Source organism: Diabrotica virgifera, chromosome 1, assembly GCF_917563875.1.
Source record: "Diabrotica virgifera virgifera chromosome 1, PGI_DIABVI_V3a".
NCBI classification, from domain to species: domain Eukaryota; kingdom Metazoa; phylum Arthropoda; class Insecta; order Coleoptera; family Chrysomelidae; genus Diabrotica; species Diabrotica virgifera.
Genome location: NC_065443.1, coordinates 207525487 through 207548444, shown reverse-complemented (window position 1 = coordinate 207548444; position 22958 = coordinate 207525487). Strand labels below are relative to the sequence as shown.

The 22958-nt window shown below is 33.9% G+C and overlaps 1 protein-coding gene across 3 annotated transcripts in view; it reads right to left on the bottom strand.

Moving 5' to 3' along the window:
• The window catches only part of LOC126882021 (myrosinase 1-like), a 247134-nt gene that overhangs the window by 199146 nt on the left and 25030 nt on the right, over positions 1-22958 (bottom strand). For all 3 annotated transcript variants that reach the window (XM_050646805.1, XM_050646800.1, XM_050646812.1), the window contains exon 6: positions 22217-22519. In XM_050646805.1, coding sequence (XP_050502762.1) covers positions 22217-22519 — 303 coding nt within the window. The remainder of the gene's footprint in view (positions 1-22216; positions 22520-22958) is intronic.

Genomic DNA, 22958 nt, shown 5'->3' with positions numbered 1-22958 from the left:
TTAGCGAGGGCCGAAAGTCCCTGAGAACTTCTATAATGTTTGTATTGTCTATAATGATTTTAATAAGTTACAGGGGCGAAAACCTAAGACGGAGACAGTAACAGCAGCAGACAGTAACGGAGACAGTAACAGCAATGGTTACCAGAATAACAAATGAGGAAGTGGCTCAAGCGCTTCAAAAAATAAAGAAGGAAAAGCAGTCGGACCAGATGATATTCCTGGGGAAATATGGAGAGCATTGGGAGAAACAGGAATAAGTTGGCTAGCAGGTCTATTAAATAGAATTATGGAAGTTGGACAAATGCCAGACGAATGGAGAAGCAGTATATTAGTACCTGTATACAAAAACAAGAGAGACATACAACAATGCACAAACTACAGGGCTATAAAACTACTTAGCCACACCATGAAAATATGGGAGATGTGACGTTCCGCCCCTTATAGAATCGATTATTGATGGGAAGATATTATTTAACTATCCAAAATATTATTTAATTATTTTCAGAATTATTTTCTTTCAATGTTTATTCAAATAGAACTTAAACCCATCTCAGAATTTTTAAATGCTTGATGACGTCACATTTAAAACGTGGCAACATTGGTTTCCCCACTTTGACAGCCAATGCTTAGTAGAGGGGTACGAAGGATTCAGCTGTGAACGTGAGCCTTGGATTGTGATTGTTTCTCGAGTGTTCGGTCTGAATCGTAGTGTGCGGGGTCATTAGACTCAATTATTCACCTCTAATTCTCAGTTCCAAATTGATTAAATATTACAATAAAAGTATAGTGAAGTTATCCAGCAGCAGTGGATTTGAAGAATTTTAGAGCATACTATATCCAATGAGTTCTACCCCGGTAAATACACATTTTATTAAGTATTTTATTCAGCCATTTTGGAAGTCCTTGACATTTGCTAACTAAGTTTCACATAGTCTATTTTCATGGTTTTTATGTTTTATTTTCATGGATCAAACTCATCTAGAGATAATTCAATATTCGTTGTTAATTTGTGCTTCCAGTTGGAAAATAGAGCTAATTTAAACTCCATTTTTTATATTCCTTTCAAGTCTACAGAACTCCTATCTTTTGAACGATGATCAAATAAGTATCCATCGCTTAGTCTTACTATATTTCATCCTTGTATAATATATCTATATACCGGTGTATATATTATAATAAAATATTCTTTCACAGTAATTATATTTTGTATTTCAATTGGAAATTACTTGTGTTATTTGACCAAGGTCATCTGATAGCAACCTGATAAAAGGTCAAGCTGTCTAGTCATTCAAGTTTTGGACTTAATGACCTATTTCTTCTTATTCCCATAGGAATAAAAACACCTCCTCGTATCTCTTGCTTCTTTTTTTTTTGACATTGGTAGATTGGTAGTAACACCACACTGTGTTTTTTTTAGCACCTACCATGAAATCTTAAAGCCACCCTACAACAACACCAAGGCCAGACCACACAGAGAGAAACAATCAATAGGCGACCAGCCTGGATTATTTCCACATTTTCTTTTTTTGAGTACCTTCAGCTGCTTTCTACCAGTCTTCCTCTCCTGTACCTCCAGCAGGACAGCTGCTAGCGAGAGTTAGCACCCTTGGGTGCTCATTACATCAACTTCAAGATTAGGAAAGAGTGGTTTGTTTGGGAACATTTACTGTGCTCTTATTAAAGACAGACTGGTTTTGTGATATTTAGTACATTTTTTTTTATAGTTCAATTGCACACACATTTTTCCTGCTTTATATTTTTTATAGGTTTTTTTTTCTTTACAACATAATATTTAATTGATAGCGTTCCCCAACACTCTGCAATCTATAAAGGTATAAATTTCTGAGCTCAGATATTTTCCCTGATAATAGTAGTCGGTACTCTTATCTTGATTATTTTTAGGCTGTGTTCCACTTTTGTATAATTATTTAAACTCATTCCATTATTTTAGTATATGTTTAATTAAATTTTTAAAAATTAACTTCACATATTAGTCAAAATTGTAATTATTAACTTTATTTAACTTGAACTTATTAACTTTACTTAACTTTAACTTATTAACTTTATTTAACTTTAACTTTAATTTATTAAATTCATATGAACTTCTGGATTCTAATCCCTCAGATTAGTTTTTGGTTTCACTTGTTATTATTACTATTATAAACCACGAGTTAGGAAAAGGATCTGTGTATCCACTCGTAGGTTTATTTATTCAATAAGGCTTGTGCCTGTCCCACTCACAGTGAGGTATTTATATGTTATATATAGTATCAGGTAGTATTTAATTAAGGTGTACGTATTATAAACGTACAATTATTATTTGGTGAGGGTTCTACTAACCTAGTTGTAAGTTGTACTTCCTGTATTAGAGGTACCCGTAGTCAGTTTTTCTAACCTTATAAAGAGTATTCTTAGATCATAGTTGTATGATGATTTTGTAATTGACTTTCACTAGTATCACTTTTTCCTGTCATGTTAGAGTTACACACTAGTTACTTGTCCTAACTCAGAGATTGTTAAAAAGATCTAGTAGTTACATTCAATAAATATACATTTATTGTGATTTTTTTTTTCTTATTACTCCTTTATTTTTAGTAGTATATTTTATAATTTAATAATCTTTAATAACTTTTCACATACTTGTACTACAAATTTAACATACTCTATAGCAGCGTAGAATACCTGGAAGAGCGTTAACCTAGTTATCCTTCTTCTGGCGCCCAAAAATTCATTCTATTTTCAGTATATTATTATATTTACTCTATCTATTTTCTGAACATTATCTTCATATCTTCTTTTCGAGCCATCATTGTCACTTCCTTTAATCTATTGTCTGGCCAAAAATAGCCGTGCAAATTGGCCGAATCCTTCCTTGAGTGTCAAGTGGCCCTTCTCATACATATTTAGCTAGCCATTCAAGTTATATCTATCTATTAATGATTTCTCATCTCTAGTCCTGTATCAATTCGATATTCTTTGTCTTGGCATCCTTCCATACAAATACTACTACAAAGTTGTATTTTAGTTACTCCAGCTTCTTCAACGGAGAAGCCACACATTTTTGTCCTTTGGCTACATTAAGTAGATCTTCTTCTTTTTACTACTTCTGTTGGAGTTTACCACTCCCTTTTCATTCACTCCAACAGAAAATCATCAGCTAGTTGTTACATTGGCGCCCAACGTGGGGCTTTATTTTTGGTCTGAGACAGTATTCATTTAGGTCAATTCTTCTCTTTTATCTGAAATCTCTTTGTTATTTCCGTTTGGTATCCTATACACATATTGTTACTTATTTATTTTATTTTTAATTTCTGATACATATCAGGTATTCTTAAACGCTGTTTTGATTTTTGTTTATATTTTGGGACCTCATTATAGTATATGTTTGTGCAGCTTACATTCTGGGTTAGATTTTGAATTTTTATTGGGAACTTATATTTAATATTGCTATTAATAATATAATTCATATAACAATTTTATTTCTTCAGTCAATAGTGGTATAGTTGGAGGTACAACTAAGTGTTGATTATTATTATTATTATTATAGATATATATTTTTTCTAGAGTGGTGGTAAGTTACATATAAATAAAAAAATTTACTTCCAGTATTTAGGTAGTAGGTTTACTTGAGTATACAATATTTATTGGATTATTTATCCATTTATTTGATCTTATATATTTATTTGATCTTATTTATTAGATTATATACTGCATTATATATATATGTTTTTTTTTTGCTGGCTATTTTGATTTTGTTGGTGTGTTGCTGATATTTTCTCGGTTTATATTATATATATTTTGCGTGCAAACTTTCATATTTTCATATTTTTCATATTTCTGTTCTTTGGACTATTTGTCAATAACTTTGCTCTCATCATGTGTGCTTTTAAAGCTGAACATCTTCTGGTGGATGAATTGGATTATGAATTAAAGATTCGGGACATAATGCCAGAGGAGTCGACAACTGTCGATAAAAAACGCAATCTTTTGAGAGGTGCTTTGAAACAAGAAGCTGACAATAGAAGTTTTCTCCAAATTTCAGCTGTATCCCTTCCTTTTGAGGAACAACAAAAAGGAATCACTGAAACATTGGACAGCTTGTCTAAAAAAATCGAAAAGTTTAGGGGAACTGTAAAGGATACAGAGTATGCGCGATTAACATCTCGTCTAGGCCATATTTCTGCCCGTGTACACTTGCTACACTGTCCTTCTGAAGAACAGGAACCGTTCAAGAGGTCTGTTTCTCTTAAAATATTAACACTAGAGGGTGAACTTGATTCTAGAGTTAACCCCATTGCTACCTCTACTCCTAATGCTTCAGTCAATGTACCTAGCTTTACGTACTCCAAACCTGTTCAAGTACACAAATGGGGTATTTCATTTTCAGGTGAAAAACAGCACACTGATGTGATGTCATTTTTAGAAAGGGTTGAATGTCTTCGAATATCTAGAGGTGTTTCTGAAGAGGATTTGTTTGCTGCTTCTGCTGAGTTGTTCACCGGGACCGCTTTTACATGGTTTATGAATAACAGGGGTAATTTTTCTTGTTGGTCTGATCTGATTAAAAAGTTGAAGTCGGATTTTCTTCCGTATTCATTCCAGGATGATTTATTAGATCAAATTAAGAATCATAAGCAGAAACCTGGGGAATCTGTTACTATGTTTATTAATACTATATTAGGTATGTGTAGTCGTTTAGACACTCCTTTGTCAGATTTAGCTAAAATTAAAATCATCCTTAAATGTCTATTGCCCTTTTATCATCAACAATTAGCTCTTATGGACATTCAGAACATTGATGACCTTACTATAAAATGCAAACGTTTGGAGGAAACGTTATCCTGGTCTTCTCAACCTCCATCCACATCTCGATCCTCTTCTAACTCTTCTTCTCAGCCAACTTCCTTTAGGCAACGTTCTTGGCTAAATAAGGGTCATGAACATAATGTTTCGGTTGTTAGTTCTCTTGTCTGCTGGAATTGTGATCAGCCTGGTCACCCATTTTACAATTGTGGGATTCCTCAAAATCGTATTTTCTGCCATGGTTGTGGCCGAGAGAACACCCTTAAAAGAAACTGTTCTAAGTGTTCGGGAAACGACACGTCGGAGGTCCGTCCCCTGAACGTTTCTCCGTCCAACATCCAATCAGGGAATCAAACCCCATCGTCAAACGAAACTGCTGGACCAAGCACATCCAGCAACCCAAACCCATCTTCACGAAAAGGGAAAGGGGTGTCGTTCAAGAAAGCAGCACACACCACAAAACAAAATTAAACCAGAAATTTATTTCTATAGATAATACGTTAGATTCGCTTGATTCAAATGATCACAGATGGTCATTTACAAACGCTTCTTTGATTGGTAGTGTTCAACGTAACAATAATAATTGTGATAGTAATGTGGTTCCATTATCTATATTAGATTCTAGTTTTGTTAATGATGATGATACGTCTGGGTTAGTTCCATATAACGGTTGTAGACAACCAAATACTTTAGATCTAGATATTAATTCGTTATTAGTTAGGAAACAAAATGATAATAGGCCATATCTTCCTATTCAAATTTTAGGACAATCGTGTTTAGCTTTGTTAGATAGTGGCTCTAATATTTCATTGATAGGGGCACATTCGTTAAATTTATTGAAAAATTCTAGTATTCCCATTATGCCCATTTCATCTTTGCAAGTATCTACTGCAGATGGTACAGTTCAGTCCATTACGGGCAAACTCCAAATTAAAATCACAGTGGCAGATTTATGTAGGGAAATTACATTTTATGTTATTCCTTCCGTGCAGAATTCTATAATTTTAGGTATGGACTTTTTCAATGCTTTCCATAGTACCTTAAGTTGTTCTGATTTTTCTTTTTCCATATCTGAATTTAATTTATCTACCCTTAGTGCTATTCACGATTTTGCTAGTTTATCAAGCTCTGAACAAAGGCAATTAGAGAGTATGATCTCTAAATTTACTACTCTTTCTTCAAAAGACAAACTAGGTCGTACGTCGTTAATCTCTCACACTATCGAAGTGGGAAATCCCACTCCTTTCAGATTATATCAGTACCCCATACCTCAAGCCTGGCAGGCAGATTTAGAAAAGGAAGTAGATTCGATGCTTGCTTTAAATATCATAGAACCTTCAACATCGTCCTACTGTTCTCCGCTCTGGTTAACGAAGAAGAAGGATGGATCCTTCAGGATCTGCTTTGACGGTCGAAAACTAAACAGTATCACAACTAACAGGGATGCTTATCCTATCCCCAGAATAGATGTGATTTTGAGCAAACTTCAGAATGCCAAATACATCTCTTCTATTGATTTGTCTAAGGCCTTCCTACAGATCCCACTGAGTGAAGAGAGCAAGAAGTATACTGCTTTTGCTGTCAGTGGTAAAGGATTATTCCAGTTTGTCACCATGCCTTTCGGTCTTGTTTCTGCTCCTCAGACAATGTGTCGTCTGATGGATTTAGTCATTGGTCCACCGTTAGAGCCCTATGTTTTCTATTATTTAGACGATATTTTGGTTGTCACTCCTGATTTTTCCCTTCATATGGAAATTTTAGATAAGTTATTTTTACGTCTTAAGGAAGCTAATCTAACGGTCAATCTGGATAAATGTCAGTTTTGTCGCCCTAGTCTTAAGTTCTTGGGTTATGTTGTGGATAACCAGGGGCTGAGGACTGATCCTGAGAAAATAGTTGCTATCAAAAATTTTCCTATACCAAAGACCACCACCCAAGTCCGTAGGATATTGGGAATGTGTGGCTATTATCGGCGATTTGTACCGTCCTACTCTACTTTGTTGTCACCTCTTACTGATCTTTTGAAGAACAGGAAAAAGGGACAGACCATTACTTGGACTCCTGAGGCTGACGAAGCTTTTAGGCGCGTTAAAGATGCTTTAACGAGCGCTCCGGTTATGATGTCACCTAATTTTGATGAGCATTTTTATCTAATGACAGATTGCTCTAATACAGCTTCTGGAGGCGTATTATTTCAGTTGAAAGATGGCTCCGAACACCCCATAGCGTACACTAGTAAGAAGTTGAACAAGGCCCAGAAAAACTATTCAACTACGGAGAAAGAACTCTTAGCTATCATCCATGGGTTAGAAGCTTTTCGTTATTATCTGGAAGGTCGTAATTTCACTATAATTACTGATCATAGTTCCTTAGTATGGCTTCATAGTATGAAAAACCCTTCACAGAGGCTTTCTCGATGGATATGCAAACTGGCTGCCTATTCATATAAGATTGTCCATAGAAAGGCAAACGGGGTAGTGGTCGCAGATGCTCTTTCACGTGTCCATGATATTAATGTCCTAGATCTGTCCTCTTTAAGTCCTGATATGTGGTATCAGAATATGATTGATAGGGTCACTCAAGACCCACAAAAATATCCTGATTTTAAGGTAGAGAATAATATTCTGTACAAACACATCTTAAGTCCGATAGAGTCCTTATCCAATATGTCGGAGTGGAAAATAGTTGTACCTACGCCAAATAGGGAAAATATTCTGCATATGTTTCATGATGAAGTTACGGCGGGTCATTTTGGTTTTTATAAGACTTATCACCGTATTGCCGAATTATATTATTGGCCTGGTATGCGGAAGTCTATAAAAAGGTACATTTCTAAATGCATGGTTTGTGCTACTTGTAAACCAAGTAACCTACCACAGGCTGGACTTATGGGTTCCTTCAGGAACATAAATTTTCCTTGGCAGATGATCTCAATGGATCTCATTGGACCTTATCCTCGGAGTTACAAGGGTAATACCTATTGCCTGGTAGTTGTGGATTATTTCACTAAATTTCCTTTAGTTTGTCCCCTTCGCCAGGCCACAACTCCAGCAATTTTAAAATATTTGGAGGAACAAGTCTTTTTGGTGTATGGTGTTCCTCAAATTGTGTCATGTGACAACGGTCCTCAGTTTGTATCGAAGGCCTTTAAAGATCTTCTAGCTAAATATAAGGTTCAAAAGACCTTTTATAATGCTGCCTACCATCCACAAGCAAATCATACTGAGAGAGTAAATCGCAGTATTGTCACAGCTCTAAGGTCCTATACTTACCCTGATCACAGAGCTTGGGATCAATATATTCATTCCATAGCTCAAGCCATAAGGACTTCTGTCCATGAAGTTACCCAGTGCTCTCCAGCATATTTGAATTTTGGTAGGAATGTGGCTTTATCAGGTGATTATTTTGGTGTAATTTCAGACAATTCCGAAAATCTTCCTCAAATATCTGAGAAACTTCATCGCTTAGATGATCTCCAGACGTTACCTCATATTTTCGCAGACATTAGGAAGAAGTTAAAAACTTCTTACCTAAGGAACCAGCAGCACTATAATTTGAGGAAACGAGATCTGCGATTCTTTGTTGGTGATCGAGTCTTAAAGCGCAATTTTGTCAAATCCAATAAGGGTGATGCCATTTCTGCAAAGTTTTGCCAGAAATATGTCCCATGTACTGTCTCAAGGGTAATATCTCCTTTGATTTATGAATTAAAGGACAATTCGACTAATAAGCGAATTGGTCAATTTCATGTAAAGGATTTACTGCCTGACAACACCATGGACGATGTGGATTCTTCAACTTCATCGGAAGAAGATTAGCTTAACAGGGTTGTTTAAGCTAATATCTTCCTGTGTTTGCCTTTAATTAGTTTTATTATGGTATAGTATTTTAGTTTAAATTGTTAATCACCAGATAATGCCTGACCATAGCAATTTTTATCCTTCGGCATGGCTTGATGATTTCTCACGTATTAGTTATTAGGTACCGAATTCTTGTGTAATACCGCTTGTATGAGTTTATTATTATTTTTTTGTATTATAGATTGCATTTGAGTCATTATCGACAAATATTCTCAAATACTAATCCAGCCAGTAGTATTACCAAGTTAATAACCTCCACTTGTACTCTTAGTTTTGTACTCAACCTCTCAGAATAAAAGGGCTGTTGATTATTATATATTAAGATATTTGGATGTGTGGGCTCATACAAGTATTCTTGCTTAATATAGATGGAGCTATGTTACACTACCATATCTTAGATTATGTGTTATATCTTGGATATTTGATTACATACCTATTATTTTTTTTTATTGTTTTTATATCATGTCATTGGATTTGCCATATTGGAAAGAAGTTGTGGTTGTTAATTTGTTATTGGGTTACTTTATTGATATTTGTCACAGGTACCTTAAATACTTTATATTAATTCGGATTCTTACTTCCTCCACAGGATGATTCTGGAATGAATTTGGAATTTTGATTTATAAATGAATTCTTGAGTCCTTCATATTTCTTCTTATGAACTAGTCTGTTAATGCTCAAAGTTGGTGAATACGTGGGTTCGAAGTTCAGCAACTGATCACTGCTATCCGATTTCGTAATCCATGTCTTTCTTGTCAGAGTAGGCAGATGTTTATCCATGATAATATTTCTGGTTGGGAAATGGTGTACAACACTTCCTAACCATTCTTGTGCAATTGTTCCAAATATTCCAGGCACATTTTCACACGATAATAGGGAAGTCTAGTTTGCTTATTTTATGTCTCTTAGTTCATAGTATATAGATGCTTGACTTTCCATAGACGTAGAGTCGTAATGTTAGTGATTAACCCACTGGGACAAATTATTGATTTTCTTTTTAGTAGATTCCCTCTTCTTTCCTTAGGCATTAATTGTTGCTTAGATTCAGGAATATCTCCTGGATAATCCTATGTATGTTCACATGAATATACAGTCTTATGAAAGATTGGGAGCTCGTTCCCGTCATATTTTGTATTTACCATGGAGTCATAGAACTTATAAGTTCATCCTTTATTTTTACTATTTAGTTTCGATAGGCTCATATTACCGGATGAGGGTAGATCTAGAGCTAATTTAGTTAGTTATTTAGTATTAGTGAGAATTGGTCCATAAATCTTCCTGATCGTTCTTCTTTGAATATGCTCCTATAAATCTGGTGTCCATTGCTAGTCCGATTTTGGATTAAGTGTCCGATTCTTCACTTATTTTGTTTATTTGGTTGTATAGGTTCGTATTACCGGATGTGGGTGTACGTAGACCTAATTTATTTATATGATTTAGTATGGATGTGAATTGGTCCATAAATCTTCCTGGTCGTTCTTCATTGGATATGCTTTTGTGAATCTGTTGTCCATTGATAGTCTGACTTTGGATTGAGTGTCTGATTCCACATTTATTTTGGTTAATGTGTTTGCATTCCTTTGGTATGTTCACTATTTATATTAGTTGGTATTGGTGAAAATTATTCTATAAATATTCCTAGTTGTTCTTCTCTGGATATGCTATTACGAATCTGGTGTCCATTGCTAGTCCAATTTAGGATTGAGTGTTTGATTCTTCACTTATTATAGTTATTGATTTCATTGGTGACTTTAGTATATGTACTTGCGTTATGGTATGAATTGGCTCTCACCTTTGCCTGGTTGTTCGTCCTTGGATATACTCCTTATAAATCTGATGTCCATGGATAGTTCAACTTTGGATTTACTGCCAATTCGACACTTATTTGTCATTATAAATTATGTCTCATCTTTAGCACTTTTACTAGGACTTCGGGTCATATTTTGCAATTTCCGTTATTTGCTGCAGTGACCATCCTACTTTCCCTTGATTATTAGTGGTGATTATTTGTAATCTTGCGAATCAACGGGGAATGATACACTAAGCACTACTACTCTAGTTTAATATTTTGAAAAAAAAAAAAAAAAAAATTTTTTTTAAATAAAATTTTTTTTTCTGGTGGTTGAAAGGGAATGTGACGTTCCGCCCCTTATAGAATCGATTATTGATGGGAAGATATTATTTAACTATCCAAAATATTATTTAATTATTTTCAGAATTATTTTCTTTCAATGTTTATTCAAATAGAACTTAAACCCATCTCAGAATTTTTAAATGCTTGATGACGTCACATTTAAAACGTGGCAACATTGGTTTCCCCACTTTGACAGCCAATGCTTAGTAGAGGGGTACGAAGGATTCAGCTGTGAACGTGAGCCTTGGATTGTGATTGTTTCTCGAGTGTTCGGTCTGAATCGTAGTGTGCGGGGTCATTAGACTCAATTATTCACCTCTAATTCTCAGTTCCAAATTGATTAAATATTACAATAAAAGTATAGTGAAGTTATCCAGCAGCAGTGGATTTGAAGAATTTTAGAGCATACTATATCCAATGAGTTCTACCCCGGTAAATACACATTTTATTAAGTATTTTATTCAGCCATTTTGGAAGTCCTTGACATTTGCTAACTAAGTTTCACATAGTCTATTTTCATGGTTTTTATGTTTTATTTTCATGGATCAAACTCATCTAGAGATAATTCAATATTCGTTGTTAATTTGTGCTTCCAGTTGGAAAATAGAGCTAATTTAAACTCCATTTTTTATATTCCTTTCAAGTCTACAGAACTCCTATCTTTTGAACGATGATCAAATAAGTATCCATCGCTTAGTCTTACTATATTTCATCCTTGTATAATATATCTATATACCGGTGTATATATTATAATAAAATATTCTTTCACAGTAATTATATTTTGTATTTCAATTGGAAATTACTTGTGTTATTTGACCAAGGTCATCTGATAGCAACCTGATAAAAGGTCAAGCTGTCTAGTCATTCAAGTTTTGGACTTAATGACCTATTTCTTCTTATTCCCATAGGAATAAAAACACCTCCTCGTATCTCTTGCTTCTTTTTTTTTTTGACATTGGTAGATTGGTAGTAACCCCACACTGTGTTTTTTTTAGCACCTACCATGAAATCTTAAAGCCACCCTACAACAACACCAAGGCCAGACCACACAGAGAGAAACAATCAATAGGCGACCAGCCTGGATTATTTCCACATTTTCTTTTTTTGAGTACCTTCAGCTGCTTTCTACCAGTCTTCCTCTCCTGTACCTCCAGCAGGACAGCTGCTAGCGAGAGTTAGCACCCTTGGGTGCTCATTACATCAACTTCAAGATTAGGAAAGAGTGGTTTGTTTGGGAACATTTACTGTGCTCTTATTAAAGACAGACTGGTTTTGTGATATTTAGTACATTTTTTTTTATAGTTCAATTGCACACACATTTTTCCTGCTTTATATTTTTTATAGGTTTTTTTTTCTTTACAACATAATATTTAATTGATAGCGTTCCCCAACACTCTGCAATCTATAAAGGTATAAATTTCTGAGCTCAGATATTTTCCCTGATAATAGTAGTCGGTACTCTTATCTTGATTATTTTTAGGCTGTGTTCCACTTTTGTATAATTATTTAAACTCATTCCATTATTTTAGTATATGTTTAATTAAATTTTTAAAAATTAACTTCACATATTAGTCAAAATTGTAATTATTAACTTTATTTAACTTGAACTTATTAACTTTACTTAACTTTAACTTATTAACTTTATTTAACTTTAACTTTAATTTATTAAATTCATATGAACTTCTGGATTCTAATCCCTCAGATTAGTTTTTGGTTTCACTTGTTATTATTACTATTATAAACCACGAGTTAGGAAAAGGATCTGTGTATCCACTCGTAGGTTTATTTATTCAATAAGGCTTGTGCCTGTCCCACTCACAGTGAGGTATTTATATGTTATATATAGTATCAGGTAGTATTTAATTAAGGTGTACGTATTATAAACGTACAATTATTATTTGGTGAGGGTTCTACTAACCTAGTTGTAAGTTGTACTTCCTGTATTAGAGGTACCCGTAGTCAGTTTTTCTAACCTTATAAAGAGTATTCTTAGATCATAGTTGTATGATGATTTTGTAATTGACTTTCACTAGTATCACTTTTTCCTGTCATGTTAGAGTTACACACTAGTTACTTGTCCTAACTCAGAGATTGTTAAAAAGATCTAGTAGTTACATTCAATAAATATACATTTATTGTGATTTTTTTTTTCTTATTACTCCTTTATTTTTAGTAGTATATTTTATAATTTAATAATCTTTAATAACTTTTCACATACTTGTACTACAAATTTAACATACTCTATAGCAGCGTAGAATACCTGGAAGAGCGTTAACCTAGTTATCCTTCTTCTGGCGCCCAAAAATTCATTCTATTTTCAGTATATTATTATATTTACTCTATCTATTTTCTGAACATTATCTTCATATCTTCTTTTCGAGCCATCATTGTCACTTCCTTTAATCTATTGTCTGGCCAAAAATAGCCGTGCAAATTGGCCGAATCCTTCCTTGAGTGTCAAGTGGCCCTTCTCATACATATTTAGCTAGCCATTCAAGTTATATCTATCTATTAATGATTTCTCATCTCTAGTCCTGTATCAATTCGATATTCTTTGTCTTGGCATCCTTCCATACAAATACTACTACAAAGTTGTATTTTAGTTACTCCAGCTTCTTCAACGGAGAAGCCACACATTTTTGTCCTTTGGCTACATTAAGTAGATCTTCTTCTTTTTACTACTTCTGTTGGAGTTTACCACTCCCTTTTCATTCACTCCAACAGAAAATCATCAGCTAGTTGTTACAGAGAGAGTAATTGATAGGCAGATACGTGAAGAAACCGAAATATCCGATAATCAATTTGGCTTTATACAGGGCAGATCGACAACAGATGCAATTTTCATTGTAAGGCAACTGATGAAAAAATACAGAAATAAAGAGACCAACGCTCATATGGTATTCATTGATCTTGAGAAAGCATATGATAGAGTTCCTCAGTGGAATCTAGAGAGATTCTGTGGCGGGCACTTAATAAGAAAGGATTCCCTGGCGAATATTTAAAGATTGTGAGAGATATGTATGAGGGAATAACGACTAGTGTTAGGACAGCTGTGGGAGAGTCTGATAAATTTCAGATGAAACTAGGATTGCACCAAAGCTCGGTGCTTAGTCCTTATTTATTCTCATTAGTTTTGGACCAGATAACAGCAAAACTACAGGTTAGTATTCCATGGTGCCTAATGTATGCTGATGATGTAGTGTTAATAGGAAATAGTGAAAGAGACTTAGAACAAAAACTGGAACAGTGGAGACAAGCTCTGGAGGAAAAAGGTTTAAAAGTTAGTAGGACAAAAACAGAGTATTTGGAATGTTCATTTAAAGATGGAGTTACTACAAATAAAATGGTACTTTTGGATGGTGAAATGATTGTGTAAAGCAATAGTTTTAAGTACCTAGGATCGGTATTACAGCGTAATGGAGAAATAGATGGAGATGCATGCAGTAGAATTAGGGCTGGATGGATGAAGTGGAAAGAAGCGAGTGGTGTGTTGTGTGACAGAAAAATTCCAATGAAGCTGAAGGGAAAATTCTATAAAACAGCCATAAGACCGGCTGTGATGCACGGAACTGAATGTTAGGCAGTGAAAAAGAAAAAGGAACAACGAATGCATGTGGCGGAAATGAGAATGCTTAGATGCATGAGTGGAGTGACAAAAAAGGATAAAATTAGAAATGAGTATAGTAGGGGAAGTCTAGGTGTGGCACCAATTGATGCCAAAATGAGAGAGCATAGGTTAAGATGGTTTGGTCATGTTCAACGTCGAGATTTAAATCACCAAATACGAAGAATAGCTGAAGTGCAGATTCCTGGAGGGAGTAGGAGAGGAAGACCAAAGAAGACCTGTAAGGAGACGATAAGGCAGGACATGTTGGTAAAGGGGATTAACATTGATATGACCCAAGATAGAATTGTGTGGAGAAATGAAATTAGGGAAGCCGACCCCGCATAGGGATAAGGCAAAGAGAATGATGAATGAGGGGTGAAAAACTAAGAGAAAATTTAGTTTTATTTTTAATTTCAAATATCTGATTCAAAGTAAACTTTTTATTTATTCTAAGGGACTTTCGGCCCTCGGTAATAATTTAGTCTTTCATTCTGCGTTTAAATTTTTCAAAAATATTTATTGCTTTTTCCAAGATTCGAAAAAAATGAACACAATGTCCGTGGTAATATTTTCCAAATCTATCTTTGTCTTACAACGCACACAGCCGAATAGGATATTGTCAGCATATTGTCAATGAGACACTGACAATCAGTGACAATTTAAAATATTTGACATGGCATCGGGAATATTTTGAGTTGTTGATTAAATACTATTCATATATAGTGTATTTGATAAATAATTGGTTTAAGACGTGAACTTAATAAAAAGTTATTTATTGTGTATTATTTGTGGAAGATCCAAGCAGAGAATACATCAGGATAATATATTCTGTGATCCAAGTATTTTGTTGTTAAAGATGTTCAAAATTGTAAGCGTTCCATAGTAATAATATATTATTAAAAAATTACTTTAACACTTTTCCTCTTTTCTCGATTGAGTATTAGTTTTTGTTGTACAAATAAATTATTACAATCACTGAATACATAGTTAATGAAAAAATTATTACATTTATTAACTGAATTAATAATTTGCAATTATCCAAAATAACAGTTATCCAAGAACATTCAAAAGCCATCTCTTTAAGTTAATCAAGACATTTTCAAGTAGAATGTCATTCTAGTAATGTTTATATATCCATACCAGTGTGAATTTTACTACACGTAATTGGCCGTGTAGAAAAAGTAGGGATAGCCGTAAAATATTTGCGAATTATGTACCCATGGCCTAAATAAAAACATGTAACAGCTACTATGATTAAAATAACTAAATTGATATTCTGTTATTATTGATAGGTATATGTGATTTCCACACTGCATCTCTCATTTTAAAATATAATTACTAAGTCATTTGACAACCGATATAAAAAAAAAATTTTACGAGCGTGCAAAAATGTCTACTTTCGCGCACGCATTTTAGTTTAGAAAGTTTAACTTTTCCGCACGCGTGTTACTTTTCCGCACGCGGTTTTTACTTTTCCGCACGCGTGTTAATTTAGATATTATGTTAATAATATGGCCTTAAAGTAATTATAATACATGCAATAAACTAATATTTAGATATTATTTACCAATTTATTTCAAATATATCTTATTGTGATCCTGTTTTAATGAAATTAACGCGACAATTCGATGAAATAAAATTATTTTGACATAATATTCGAAAGTCAAATCGGTAGACAATAACAGTCGTTTTGAATCATCGTCATGGAAACCAATATCGTCGTCATGCTAACTAATTATATTGAAAGTTTCGTTTTGACAACCTTGTCAAAGAATTAATTTGTATATGTATTTTCATATTAATTAAATTAATCGATTAAGATTTGGTAATTTTTTTAAAGACTCTTAGAAAAAATATTGCTCCTAACTCTTGCAGAAAGTCTCTTTTCTGCACTGGACTGCTTGCCGAACTACCGCTTCGCGTCGTTCGGCAAACTGCAGTCGCGTGCGGAAAAGAATGACTTTCTGCACTTGTTAGGAAAATAACTATATACCGCTGGATAGGTAAATGATTGTTCTTTGAACTTACGAAAAATATATATACTGGGCCTTTTTTTTCAAACATCTGCAATTTTTGTTGTAATTGAAAGCGATATAATAAATTCAATCCATTAAAACAAAACTTTTACTAAAATAAAACTACTAAAAATTTCAGCGGAAACCACATATTTCTATCTAGAGCCGTTTAGAAGTTATAGGCAGTTAAAATGAGGGAAAATATAAGTGGTATAATACCCTTAACCATACACATAACAGCATAAGAAGAAGAGTTATATACATCGGTAAAAAAGTAACCATTCGTGACGTAACCAGAAGATTAGTTCTTCTTCTTCTTCTTCTTAAGGTGCCGAGACCGCTTGTCGATCGTTGGCTCTCATGTTGCGCAGCATATTAACAATCATTGTCTTATTTACAGCCGCACGAAATAGTTCAGTGCTAGTTTTCCCAAACCATTGGCGTAGGTTTTTAAGCCAAGAAGTTGTACGGCGGCCCACACTTCTTTTTCCCATTATTTTACCTTGCATGACAAGGTGAAGTATGTCATATTTTTCTGGGTGACGCATTATATGACCAAAGTGTTCCAATTTGCGCCTTTTAACCGTGTTCACTACTTCGCAACTTTTATTCAAACGTTGCAAAACCCTTTCGTTTGTGACTCTTTCTACCCAACTGATCTTCAGAATACGGCGGTAGACCCACATTTCAAATGCTTCTAGGTTTTTTAAAAGCGATTCTGTCAGTGTCCATGCTTCAACCCCGTAAAGTAGTACTGGGAATATATAACATCGGACCATTCTTATGCGAAGTTCCAAATTTAGATCATGACTGCACAGGATTTTCTTAAATTTCATAAAACTTGTTCTTGCTTTGGCAATTCTACTTTTTATTTCTGTACTAGAGTTCCAGCTTTCATTAATATGAGTACCCAGATATACAAGATTACTTACTCGTTCAATTGAGTCATTACCGATTGTTACGTTATAGTTATTATTATTTACGGCTGCCTGTTTACTAATAACCATAAACTTTGTTTTTCTTGCGTTGAGTTTGAGTCCATATATCGCGCAGAATGCCACCATTCGATTCAATAACGCTTGAAGATGTTCAATTGATCCAGTCAGCAACAAGGTGTCATCTGCGTATCTGATATTGTTCATACGCATACCATTAATGAGTATTCCCTCTTTTGCGTTTTCCAAGACTTCATTTAAGATTGTTTCAGCGTAAAGATTAAACAACATTGGTGACAATATACAGCCTTGTCGAACTTCGCGCTTGATTTTTACTTCTTGAGAGCACTGATTCGCAACCCTAATACATGAAGCCTGGCCCCAATACAAATTTGCGATTATTCTAATGTCCCTACCGTCCAGACCGGTAGTTTTGAGAATATGTAGCATTTTTTCATGGCGAACTTTATCAAAGGCCTTTTCAAAATCAATCGCGCACATGAAAACGTCATGATTTACATCTCTGCATCTCTGAATTAAAGCTTGGGTTGCGAATAGTGCATCACGCGTTCCAAGGCCACAGCGAAAACCGAATTGAGTACTTGAGATTCTTTCCTCAATTTTTCTATATGTTCTTTGATGAATGATTCTAAGAAACGTTTTCAATACATGACTCATTAGGCTGATGGTGCGATAGTCGCTGCATTTTGTGGCTCTGTGTTTTTTTGGTAGTACAACAAATGAGGATTTAAGCCAATCTTTAGGAATTTTTCCGCTTAGATTAGTTCTAATAAAGTCCTAATAAAATAATATTGTTAATATTGAAAGTATTTAGCAGATGCCGCACGGCATCTATGTCATCATGTTGAAATATTCTCTATCTGAGGAAACCCCTATAAGGATAGAAACTAGTTAGAATGATTTTCGTGTTCTCTGAAATTACTAAAGTAAACAGGCTCTTGTTTCGCTTCACAACGAAATTATTATTTATTATTTTTAATAGTTCTACTTCTAAGCTGAGCATTGGGAACTAATTTTTGTTGGAATTTTACCGTGTTGGACAGGCGGGTAGTGAGGTGCAACCCGATAGATCTCCCTGGGTATTCTAAGCTCCGGCAATTCGTTGGCTTGAAAATTTTAGAAGCCAGGAATGGTGTAATCAGATTATTAGTTCTAATAAAGTTTTATTTTCAATATTGTTAATATTGCAAGTAAAACCTTCGTTCGTATTTAGCAGATGCCGCCACGGCATCCATGTCATCATGATCCTTCGCTTGTGGACCGAGGCAAGCGGCCTAAATTTTAGTTGTTTAGAGAGAATCAAATATGCGCTTTCTGAGAAAACCCCAATAAGGGTAGAAACTAGTTAGAGTGCTTTTGGTTTGGCGCTCTCTGAACTAACTAAAGCAAGACGCTTAAGACGGCTCTTGTTCCGCTTCACAATGAAATGATTATCTATTATTTTTATTAGTTCTACTCCTATTCTGAGTATTGGGAACTAATCTTTCTTGGAATTTTACCGTGCTGGATAGAGGGTACTAGTGAGATGCAGGGCCGCGTTTAGGTCAATTGACGCCCTAGGCAATTCTCTAGTAGCCGCCCTTCAAGCATATACCATTTTTGCGAAAAAAAATGAAAGCAGAATTTTTTATTTAAATAAGAATACATAAAAATTGTCATTCCAGTTCGATCACATCAGATTTCTTTCTTGATTTTTCTTTGGAAAAATCATCTATAATGTCATCATAATTTATCGCCTTTGTTACGTCACTTTCTATGGACAAACTCGACAAATTGTTAAGAAGTTCTTGCATCATACTTGATCGGAAATTATTTTCACGACTATTTTCAATTCTTGACATTTTCGAAAATGACCTTTTAGCGGACACGTTCGTTGGCAACTGGGAAGCACAAATAAATGCGCCAAGCAATATCAAAATTAGGGAAAATATCTTTCAATCTCCTCTTCTTTAAATATTTAGATATGTCAATTATTGGTGATTGGTGATTTTATTGTGGTATCCAAATGACCCTTTAAGGGAATGCATTCATGTATGAATGATGTAGGTATCTATTAGTGCAGTCAGTGAGGGTGTTTGGCTCTGAATTCCATCCTACTGCATCAATTTACTTGATATTTTCACTGTAAGTAGGGAATAGCTCAAGAAACAAAGTCTATCCTATATCCTATGGCGCTTTTAACTTAGGGTGGTTCGCACCCGTTCTCGGGGGGTGGAAATTTTTTTTATCAAACTAACACCGGAAGAGTCCAGAGAACGTAATTCTAAGCAAAAACTGTTTTGTAAATTTTTTTGAAAACTCGATACTTTTTGAGTTATTCGTGGTTAAAAATTTGCCATTTTCATTGAAAAATGACACTTTTCGGAGACAGTTTTTTGGGAATACCATAAAAATTATGCATCTAACGAAAAAACTATATAAAACATTTTTGTAGTTTATGAAAAATCAGAGAGATTCATTTTTTCATAAATCTTCTAGTTTTAATAAAAAAAGACATGGTAGGTGAAAAAAGATTTTTTTTGGTGCATGCTCAAATCGGTGTATTCAACTTAAAATAGCAGAGAAATGGTCCATTTTAGGGGTATAGGTATAATGCTACGAATACCTTGTGTAGCGCTTGAAAATACCTTTAAAACGAGAACTGTTAAATGTCAGTTACATTCAAACTAAGCGAGATAGGGTGCAAAAAAACTTACGACTAATGTATTTTAAGGAAAAATCAGTATAAAATAAGAAAACGTATATATAAATTTAGAAAAAAAAGTATATTTAACCCCTCATCCACCAGAATTTAAATGCATCGTTATCCCTCTACAATACCTTCTACTATAGTATTATATCTATATTCAAAAAGTTGGGCAGGTTTAAAATGGATGGTTTTTGAGAAAAACAAGATCAAATTATAGAGCACATTTTTAAATTTCCTTAAAAATCTTCCTTTTTTTCCATGTGATTCGAAAGTGATAAAAGATACGTAAAAAAATACCTGACAAAAATGTAGGTTTTCTTTTAGATAACAATTTTATTTTTCTTTCATTACTGTATCTCATTATCATTTTCGAGTTACATGGAGAAAAAGGAAGATTTAAAAAAAATTTTAAAATGCTCAGTAGTAATTGCACAAGAGCTCTAAAATTCTATATTAATTTTAGAGATCGAGTGCAATTTGTTGCGATTATTTCATGAATAAAACTGTTCAAAACCAAAATTTTATTGTAATTTATTTATGTAAGTACAAATTAATACTGTTAAACACACAGTTGATATAAAATATTTTACGGTTGAAAGTCATCACTTTTATAACTTTTAAAACATTAATTGTCATTAATGCCACTGAATGTATTTTTTCGTAGCAACGAAGGGCATCTGACGTAATATACTTGACGACGGGATATTATCAAAAATTATCACCTTAATTTGATCTTATTTTTTTCAAAAACCATACATTTTAAATCCGTCCAACTTGTTGAACATAGAAATAACACTATAGTAAAAGGTATTGTAGAAGCAAAACGATGCATTTAAATCTGGTGGATGAGGGGTTAAAATATACATACATACTCCGCATTTTATCTCAAAATAAATTAGTAATCCTTTTTTGTTGCACCATATCTCGCTTAGTTTGAATGTAATCGAAATTTAACATTGCGGTCGTTTTAAAAGGTCTTTTCAGGCGGTACTTACAAAAGATATTGATAGCACCTTAAAATCGACCATTTCTCTGTTATTAAGTTGAACACACCGATTTGAGCATGCACAAAAAATGTCTTTCACCTACCATATCTCTTTTTATGTTATCACTAGAAGACTTATGAAGAAACGAATCTCTTTGATTTTTCATAAGCTACAAAAATGTTTTATATAGTTTTTTTCGTTGGATGCATACTTTTTAAGGTATTCGCAAAAAACCGTCCGAAAAGGCGACATTTTTCAATTAAAATGGCAAATTTTCAACCACAAATAACCCAAAAGGATTGAGTTTAAAAAATTATAGATCAGTGCGCCCACCGCCTTTGCGGTGCTGCCGACTGCCCAATAATCCCTAAATTTACAACTTCTGTCCTTTTTGAATGAATAGTGTTAATAAAATGCAATTTGTTTTCTAGAAATGAATGCCCACTTATATTCCATTGATGGATGTACGATGTACTTAAATGTTATTCGATTTCAATTTTATAATATGTACAAATATTTTTTGTACAGTATTTTTGCCGCCCTCTCATAATTTGCCGCCCTAGGCAACTGCCTATATTGCCTAATGGATAAAGCAGCCCTGGTGAGATGCAACCTGATAGATCTCCCTCGGCCTTATTAGCTCTGGCAATTCATTGGCTTACACATTTTAGAAGCCACGAATGGTGTAAGCAGAAGATTAGGCCTCACCTTTATTACGTTCTAATAAAGTTTGATTTTCAATATTGTTAATATTGAAAGTAAACCTTTTGATCGCTTATTAGACTGTGCCAAGGTAATCAAAATTCCAGAAATTGACTGCAGAGCTCTTCAGATTAGGTGATGACATCCTTATGGATTATATGTACAAAAACCATATCAAATTCTGAAATGAAGGTTAGATGCCATCAGAAGAATTGAAATTATTTGTCCTGTGCATATATAGGAGTGTAAAAGCTTTAGGTGTACCTAACTCATTTGAACACAATACAAAATATTATTCTCTAAAATTTTATACAGGTGTCTATTTCCATCGTGGAAGAATTCTATGGTAAATACCAAAATGGTTTTATACCTGATAAGTTCACAAACAGATGCAAAATGAGATATAATATGGTAGTAATACTAAATTTAAAACCTATATTAGTAAGAATTAATTTAATACATACCTTTACCGTGGGAACATTCGTATCTTCCCATTTATCATCTTGGAAAGTAGTTATCAACGCATCGTGTTCTTTTGTAGGATGATCTCCTAGCGGAGGTTCTTCGCCTGTATCGAGTACCAACTGGGCGGTGTAAGTATTAAGTCCAAGAAAATCGGCAGTTCCCTTGATGTAGTCAATTTCTTCTGGTGTGAATGCTGGAAGACGGGATTCATTTCTTCCTTCTAATTTACTGCGGATGGCTACTCGGGTTTTTACTATTTCTGGCCAGTCTCCAACGAAAATTGGGTGAGCATAGACTCCAAGCTGTAACATAGAATTCAAGTTACATACAGAAGGTATTATTCGCTTTTTATCTACTTTTTACTATTAAATGGTATCATATGTAATTAGTACAGCCATTGAAGCTTATTAGCTCAGAAATTTTTCACTATAAACCGATTTACATGAAATTTTGGAATTAGGCTTATCCTAGCCTTAACTTCAAAAGTGATATTAGAATAGAATAGAATAGAAATATGCTTTGTTGCCACTAAAAATTTTTACAATTTTATGGACAAAGCTTACATACAGTCAAAAGAAAAACATAATATCAATAACAAATAACAACCACAATTTACTAAAATTAGATAAATCGTCAATAATGTACAGTATAAGATATAAAAGCCAAGACAAAACAATTTATTGCAAAATTTATATAAATTGCAAATTGAACATACAACAAATAAAATAAAATAGGTACAAC